General features: G+C 36.7%; 1 protein-coding gene across 1 annotated transcript; it reads right to left on the bottom strand.

The window, feature by feature from the left end:
* Nucleotides 1–7,903: 7,903 nt before the first annotated feature.
* LOC145675194 (uncharacterized) lies at nucleotides 7,904–8,470 on the bottom strand. Its single transcript, XM_081745566.1, has one exon. It carries the CDS (start codon nucleotides 8,468–8,470, stop codon nucleotides 7,904–7,906), a length of 567 nt encoding a protein of 188 aa, XP_081601692.1.
* Nucleotides 8,471–8,861: the final 391 nt, after the last annotated feature.

Genomic DNA, 8,861 nt, shown 5'->3' with positions numbered 1-8,861 from the left:
TGCGAAAATGAGCCTTAAAGTTTTCATCCGAAAATGTGATCTGTATCGTGTAGAACCAGTGTAACTAGGCAATAATGGTCAACCAATCAATTTTCACCAAATTTAATCACACAACATGCATTTACGTAACATTACATGTAACCACGTGTTTCCAAAGTCAAGATACACTATTTCTACACGATACAGATCACATTTTCGGATGAAAACTTTAAGGCTCATTTTCGCAAAACTTCTTCGCCAAAGTTACAGCGTTTTGTCACGACACGGCAGTATAGGAAAGGTGTTTTTAGTTGTTCCTATAACTATACTCGGGTCTAGGATGTTTCGGTGTAGGATGTTTTGGTGTAGGATGTTTTGGTGTACGGATGTTTCGGTGTACGGACGTTACGGTGTAAGGACGCTTGGCTGTAAAGGACGTTTCGGTGTATAGCCTAATATTTGATTGCATTAATCATATGCTTGTAATGAACAGCCATGAAGTGTCATAGTGTAGCCACTCTGCAATAGTGTAAACTGATTAACATTGTTATTGAGTCTCATTGTTATTGCTCAGTCTCTTCGTAACATCGGCGTATTTTTTTTCTTTTTTCTGACTTATGTCCGCCAATTAACTTATTTATTCCATTTGAACAGCACTAACAAGGAGACTTACGGAAGTTTAATTTACTGATTTTGAATGAAACTTTGCATACTTGTAGAATATCAACAAATAATCATCACGTATTTTTATTCATTTTGACAATGATGCGGGTTTAAGGGTAGAAACCACCCTTTGAACGTTAGAGGTGGTCTCCAAGCATAAACAGAAAATAATGATTAAAATATAAGATTAAATGATACTGCCAGCTTACTGCCAAGGGGGTTTTAGGACAGGTGATTCAGAACCTGACGTTAAAATTACAAAATTCAAATGGGCGGATCCAATATGATGATTAGAATTACAAATAGTCTTCTGGTTTGAAATGTTCTGCAGTTAGCCAAGAACAATTATAATTGGCAGGGGCTACTGAGAGAAGGGGCGGACTGATTTGAAACCCCTTTCTGTACTTATTTTAACAGGACGTTTGATTAAATCTATAGCCCCAAAAGTTAGAAGCCAGTGCCAATGCATTTGTCGCGAATGTGAAACAACACATGTTATTGAAAAAGAAAATATTTATAACTCTGAACAATACGGTTTAATTTGGAAATTCAGACGGGACTTACTCTAGTGTTTACAGGAACACAAACAGTAGAAAGTGTGGCACAGTCAGTAAATTCTACGACTCGTAGCTACATCATACAGCCTTTAATTTCTGCAAATAGTGTTTTGTTATCACCACTGTTAATTGTTTTGTAAGAAAACAATGGAACATTTGGCCTTGTAGTACAACACAACCTCTTTAAATTTGAAGATATCCTTTTGAAAGCATCAACTCCAGAAAATTTAACATCAAATCTTGTGAGATCATGGTTCCAAGAGATTTTTCTTCAAGCGTCTAATGCAAAGTCCATTTTGTTATTAGCTTCGTGGAGTGGTCACAATTCATCAACTTTGAACCTATTTTAAGAACAAAAGAGTAATTCATAACATAAACCATTTATGCATGAACAACTGGTAGGATTCAGCCTCTTCTTGCGTTCTTTAGGCCGTTAAAAAAAATCTTGAGATATTTTTTCTGACACTGTCCTTCTCTACAACTATAACATGAATTTACATCTCCGTAATAATATAATTAAGATCCAAACACTGATTCATAATCAGTTTTCTTCTCCTAGATTTGCTAATCTTATTGGGTATGCATGATATAAAAGCGGTTATTTGGAAGAAAAACCACCTGTGTTTGAAAATTTCCTTTCAAAGATTGTACAGCATTTTGCGATTTGTGCAGTTATTGCCGTAATAAGGTGTGTGTGGTGTACACAATGTTTATGCATCACACACTTTTTTACTATATATCATTACCGTAAAACGTTTTTCCAATCAATTCATAATTATAACATTTGAGGATATAAGAAGTTCTGACAGAGTGAAGTGAGGGGACTCACTATAAATAAGTAACCCCTGTCAATTACAGCAGCATTTAATTTTTATTTTATTTATTAATTTATTTCTCCCTAACGAATAATTTTCATTTTGAAGAGTGGATGTTTCGGTATAAACATTGGAACTTTTACACCGAACCAGCCTCACACCTAAACGTCCTTACACCGAGACATCCGTGCACCAAAACGTCCTACACCGAAACAGCCGTATCCCCTATTCTCTGAACTTATAGTTGTTATTGTTTTGTTTCTGACAAAAAGTGTCAGCTTCATTGTGTGATGAAAAGTTGTTTATAGTAAGACCCCGCGAAAGACATAAACAGGTATTGGACTCAAGGCAAAATAAATAAATAAATAAATAAATAAATAAAATAAATAAATAACATAAATAAATTTGCTTTTCTTGAAATAGGTAGTAACATTTCATTCGTTACATTTTATGGTTTTCGTTTTCACAATATGAAGTGTCGTAAATTATCGCAAGTAGTAGTATTCAATATGTATTACACCGAATCTACCTTATGGGGCGTTTACACTTAGTCGATTTGCGTTCGATTCAGTTGAATTGACGTCACTTTCAACTTAATCGACCGTGTAAACGGGACTTCAACTTCATCGCTTGTTGATCGAAGGCGACTAATCGACTGGCAACTGAATTAAAAGACGTTCTATTTTCTGTGGTTGAAATAATTGAACACACCCATCAATCTGATTCGGCCTAGTTGCTTCGATTTAGTGGCAAATGAAGCGAGTCGATTTAGTCGTGCGACTAAATCGACTAAGTGTAAACGCCCCATTACACCTAAATTTTCCCACACCGAGTTTTCCGTAAACCGAATTTTCCTAGACCCCATTAAGTGATTATATATATATATATATATATATATATATATATATATATATATATATATATATATATATATATATATATATATATATATATATATATATATATATTCAGAGATGGAGTGGGTCAATATAAATTTAACTGACCCACCATCCGTCGTGACCCACCATAACTTACTCTGACCTACCATGAACCACTCTTATCGATTATGACCAACTTTGACCCACCAAACAAATCATCCTCAACTCTGATCCATGATCCATGCACTCCTCTCCACTGACTAAAGTGTTTATACTAGTAATAAAACAAGGCTGTGAAGTTATTACTAATCGGAGTTTGAATTTCTACGGTCAATCGCTCAAGCACCGCTCTGTTAGAATACCGGTGGATCTGACCTTTACGATACACAATGGTAAAGTGTTTGTCATGGGCTAAATTGCGATGAATTTAAAATTAATTATCATTTATAATTATTTCCTTGTTGACTTACAGACACTTTTGAGTAAAAAACAGGATGAAATATGAAAGTCTCAAATCAAGGTAAAGTAGACCAACATAAGGGGAAAAAAACTAACATTTTCCACATAATTATTAAGAATTGCTTTTGTTTAAAACAAATTTTATATACATTTTAAACATTTTGTTTTAAACATGTGTATGTGTAAGACTTGTTTTAAACATATGTTTATTTTTATTTTATTTTTTTGTAAGAAAAATCTGTCAGAGAAAGAAAATGGTTAAAAAGTGTTTCCAGGCCCGTAGCCAGGGAAGGGCTAGAGGGGGCACAGCCCCCTCTAAATTATTTTTTGCCCCTCTAAAAACACACTGAAGGGAATTTTCAAACTGACACAAAACCAGTGGAATTCTTGCTATTATAATTACCAAATTAAATTCAACTTTGAGAATTCTACGCATTTATGTGTAAAACTATGTTTCTTTGCTAGATGCACCAAACATCTTCAACTGCCTCTATCCATTTCAAGAATTCGAAACCATGCCATGTTATTGCAACCACGACAAGCATCCAAGAATATCAGGTGCACTTCCAAACAACAGTATCATAGTCCACAGCGTTAGTTGTGAATATAAATAAACTGTAAAGTCTCTCTTATTTTGGAAGGTAGAAAATTGAGTACAAACGTTCAATAAAACATATACTTCTATTTTGTATTGATATAATCTGAAGGTGCTGTAATACAATTTTGTTCTGTTTGAAAAAACAAATACTTCAGTTTTAGTTGATATGAAACAAACTACCTCGCAAAGAGCTCATACGAAGCACACAAAAGTGAAACAAAAAAATAGGTTCGATTATGACGTACAATGACGTTCCTCATCTACGTTTACCATAGCACTATATTGCCGCAAGCATCTCAATTATATTGCATCGCAATTTTTTTTAAATCTTTGTATGTTAATAATCAATGTTCTTAATCTTGAATTTTTGTACTGTAATATTGTAAATACAGGATATTATGTCTAAAAGAAACTATAGCTGTTACAGATTCTGTAAATAATTAATAAGTATGCAATTCTATCGTGTTTGGCTACGGGCCTGAGTGCTTCTCATTCAAAAGACTATCTTCTTCCCATGTGAATGTTTTGATTTCTTGTGGTTACAACAGGTCAATGTGGTGATAATCGTGGGACGTAAAACTTAAATATTTCTTTCCATTTTTTATTTTGCCTCTTTTTTCCCTTGTTTTAACGTTTGTTGTATTGTTTAAATGCTTATTAGTTAACTTGCGAGAAAGTGTCGTAGTCGAATGTTAGACTACTTATAGAACTGATATTAAAAAATAAACAAAAGAATTATCACGGAAACAAGTTTTTGTGTTGTATTCAGATAACAAAGGGTTCTTTGATAAATTGTGCTTCTGAAATATCGCAGGCATTCGTTGACACAGTACATGTTGGTTCTCAGTTTCCATACATACATACTTTAGAGAAAGAAAGAATCAGAAATGAAAGAAAGAAAAACTATGTGACAAGATGCAATCTAGAGGTTTATATGATTGCCGCTGGAGAGGGGCGTCAGTTTAGAGGTCATCCGCCCCCTACCCTGAATTTCAGATGTTGGGAGCGTAATGCAGATTTCCTGAGCAAAGTCCACAGAAAAAAAATTGAAGTCCTTATACCGAACAAATACGGACTTTGATCACCATATCTATCGACCGTAAGGAACTATAGGTCCAAATTGCTCTCTTGTATATTTTTTGGGCCTAGGATTCCAAAGGCTTCACTACTTTCGAGTTTCGGGCCTACTTAAAATTCTGGAAATTCGACCTAAGCAACTTTCCAGTTTTGATAATCTATATTTCATCCGTATTTATTCGGTGTAAGAACCTCAAACTTGTTCTACTGGACTTCGCTTATGAAAAGGTTTCTAAAACTGCCGTACTGTTCCCAAAATCTGAGATTCATGGTAGGCTGCTCTCCTGCCCCCAATGACGCCCCTGTCTAGTGGCAGTCATATGAAACTATCCCACGCCCTTTCACGTGGATTTAGTTTCATTTATTTCTGACTCTTGACCGCGAAGATACGTTTTGAAATAGAATTCATTTGCTGAGCAAAACTGAACCTTATTGAAAATGGACTTGGATTTATTGTGCTCTGAACGCCCCAAATATTAGTTTTCTTCAATAAAGTATTAACTTGAAAAAAAAAAAAAAAAAACAATTACATAGGCTTGCAGAAAATATTCTAAAATTAACACAACGTGAAGTGTGCTTCAAATATTACTTTTCGAAAATTTATTATTTTAAAATAATTTTATTAGCATCAGTGTTCTGAAATAGTAATCAAATTTTGCAACTGAAAACTCACCCGCCTCCATGAAACGTGAGTTTAACTCCTAAGGGCATAACTAGGAAACGTTCAGAAACAGTAACCCCAAAATGACTTGTCTTAGGGCTAAATAACTGGACAAGCGTATTTCTGGTAAAATTCTAGCCTTAAAACATGTAAAATGATTCCTTTGGATTTGAAATTTCGAACTGCAATCAAAGATAGCCGCAATGATACTTGCCATCGCACCATCTGATGTATCAGACCACTTTCAAGTTTCATCATCCTCCCTCAACCCGTTCTCAACACACAAGGGTGCTGAGGGCTTTTATTTCGCTATGTATATCGATAGACTGTGTGAAATCTCCACAGTAAATATATTTTAAAATCTATCTAAAAAGTTTATTACAACCAAGTAAGTACTTATGAGATTTACTGGCAAGAGGGTGTAATAAAAAGGGATCGTGATATGAATTAAGTTGAGAATTACTAATCTATACGGAAATATTCTTTACCCAACACAGTGTAGTCTTAACCGGGATAAAATAAATGAAAAAGTCGGTTGCAAGCAGAGGTGGACTGGCCATATCAACTACCGGTCCTATGGCCGCTGCGCCTCTTCACATTAGTGGCTTTGCGCCCTCCTCAGGAGGGGCTAAGACCCGTCTTAGCCTCGGGAAGGCGCACAGTTTCCTCTCTGAACACAATTTTGTTTTAAAAAATAACAAAGCTACAGAATTATCTTATAAATTCGCTAGCCTTTGGCCAGCTAGGACTCCACCCCAGACCCGGTATTTGCTCGGCCTGCGGCCTCGCTCTTTCTGTTTTCGGCTTTGGGAATGTCATTATAATGATCTTTGGGACCCTGAAATTTATAGATTTGACTCTAATATCGGTCATTTTGGATGTTTTTTTATGTATCAACCCTCCCACCCCCACTGCTCCGCCCCCAGATCCTGTCTTTACTCGGCCTACGGCCTTGTCCTTTCTGTTTTAGGCTTTGGTGGTACCATTAATGATCTCAGCGACTTCGAAATATATTGATTTGACTCTAATCTCGGTCATTTTGGATCATTTTTACATGTCTCTCCCTCCCAATCCCGCCGCTAGTGGCGTTGTATAGCAAGGCTGTTTTATGTCACTCTATAACCTATATGTTTTCAAAATTTCGTTAAAATTATTTTTCTCGTTCTTACGTTATACCATTAAAACCACTCCTACTGTTATAACCCCCATTTAAATAGCAGTGGGTTCAAGTTTCCAACCCTCCTTTCTGTTGCTAACCCCGACAGTGTTGATTATCTGGTACCAAAGAATATTTATGCCAAGTTTGCTCAAAATTGGTTGAACCGTCTAGGAGATATGGAAAATACTCATACATACATACAAACATACATACATACATACATACAAACATATACAATGGCATTTATAATATAGTGAACAGGTCTTCTCGGGCTAGCAGCCAGGTGAATACTGTTATAACTTGCGACGTTTCGAGGGCTGACATCGTCCTCATCTTCAGGCTAATGTGATGGTGCAATGGAGTGTATGGAATATATATACTCATGTATGTATAATTGGACTCTTCTGATTGGTGGTTGAAATGGCGGCTTCTGATTGATGCTTGAAATGGCGGGATATGATTGGTGTCCATGTTTTACTCAGTTGGAATCCTGTGTCTCTGTTAAGGTTCGTTTTTTCTTGTATGATAGCAACGGCTTCTTTTATCCTCCTGTCCCAAACTCTTGAGCATTTTGCTATTATTTCGGCATCTGTGAACAAAATCTTATGTTGCTGTTTGATGCTATGTTCAGCCAGTCCGGATTTTTCTGGTTGGTTTAGTCTGATGTAACTGTTGTGTTCTTTGCATCTGGCTTCAATGGTTCGTCGTGTTTGTCCAATATATGACTTACCACATTCACATGGAATGCGGTAAACTCCAGGAGCCAGAGTTATTTTTGCTGGAGGCTTGTGTATTGTCCTGATGTTGTACCTGGCAAATAGTCTGCTGAGTTTTCCAGAAGTGTTCCCGGTGTATGGGAGGCAGATTGTGTTCTTCCGTTCTTCATTCACAGTTTCTTCTGCACTTTTGTCCTTGTTGTCAGCGTCCTTCGTTCTGGTCCTTTTCAGGGCCATATTTATATCTCGCATTGAGTATCCATTGTGTAGCATAGCGCTGCGAAGGTGATTAAGTTCCTCTATTAAACAATCCTTGTCGGAGATGGAAAATGCTCTATGTGCTAAAGTGTTGAGACTCCAAGCCGTTGAGCTTTGTGATGGAAACTGTTTGCGTTCAGATATAAATCTGTATGTGTTGGTTTCCTGTATACCCTGTGGCCTAGGCTGCCATCCGGTCTTCTGTATATCATGATGTCAAGAAATAGTAGACGTCCATCTTGTTCTACTTCAATTGTGAATTTAATATTCGGATGCTGGTTATTGAGATGCTGCAGGAATTCCTGTAAGAAGTTGCGTCCATGTGGCCAGATGGTGAAGATGTCATCAATATATCTATAGAAATGTGTAGGTGCAAGTGGTGCTTTCTTCAGTGCTTCATGTTCAAAGTGCTCCATATAAAAATTGGCTACTGCAGGTGAGAGTGGAGACCCCATGGCGACGCCGTCCGTTTGCTCATAGTACTGACCACGGTATAGGAAGAAGGTTGAAGTGAGAACATGTTGAAAGAGATCCAATATCTCAGGCCGGAAGTGTTTCCCAAGAAGCAGTATTGTATCTTTGACCGGAACTCTGGTAAACAATGATACCACGTCGAAACTAACCATAAGATCTTTGGAAGAGATCTTCATCGTTTTCAGGCTTTTTACAAACTATGTTGAGTTTTTCACATGGTGTTCACACTTGCCCACGTATGGTTGGAGTAATACATCAGACTAAACCAACCAGAAAAAATCCGGACTGGCTGAACATAGCATCAAACAGCATCATAAGATTTTGTCACAGATGCCGAAATAATAGCAAAATGCTCAAGAATTTGGGACAGGAGGATAAAAGAAGCCGTTGCTATCATACAAGAAAAAACGAACCTTAACAGAGACACAGGATTCCAACTGAGTAAAACATGGACACCAATCATATCCCGCCATTTCAAGCATCAATCAGAAGCCGCCATTTCAACCACCAATCAGAAGAGCCCAATTATACATACATGAGTATATATATTCCATACACTCCATTGCA

The sequence above is a fragment of the Thermobia domestica genome, chromosome 18 (assembly GCF_964235325.1).
Source record: "Thermobia domestica chromosome 18, izTheDome1.hap1.1, whole genome shotgun sequence".
Lineage (NCBI taxonomy): Eukaryota > Metazoa > Arthropoda > Insecta > Zygentoma > Lepismatidae > Thermobia > Thermobia domestica.
The sequence above is the reverse complement of the archived record's forward strand: the minus strand, read 5'-3'. Positions and strand labels throughout refer to the sequence as shown.

Coding starts and splice junctions, on each gene's coding strand:
- LOC145675194 (XM_081745566.1), bottom strand. CDS start 8,470: ATGAAGATCTCTTCCAAAGATCTTATGGTTAGTTTCGACGTGGTATCA.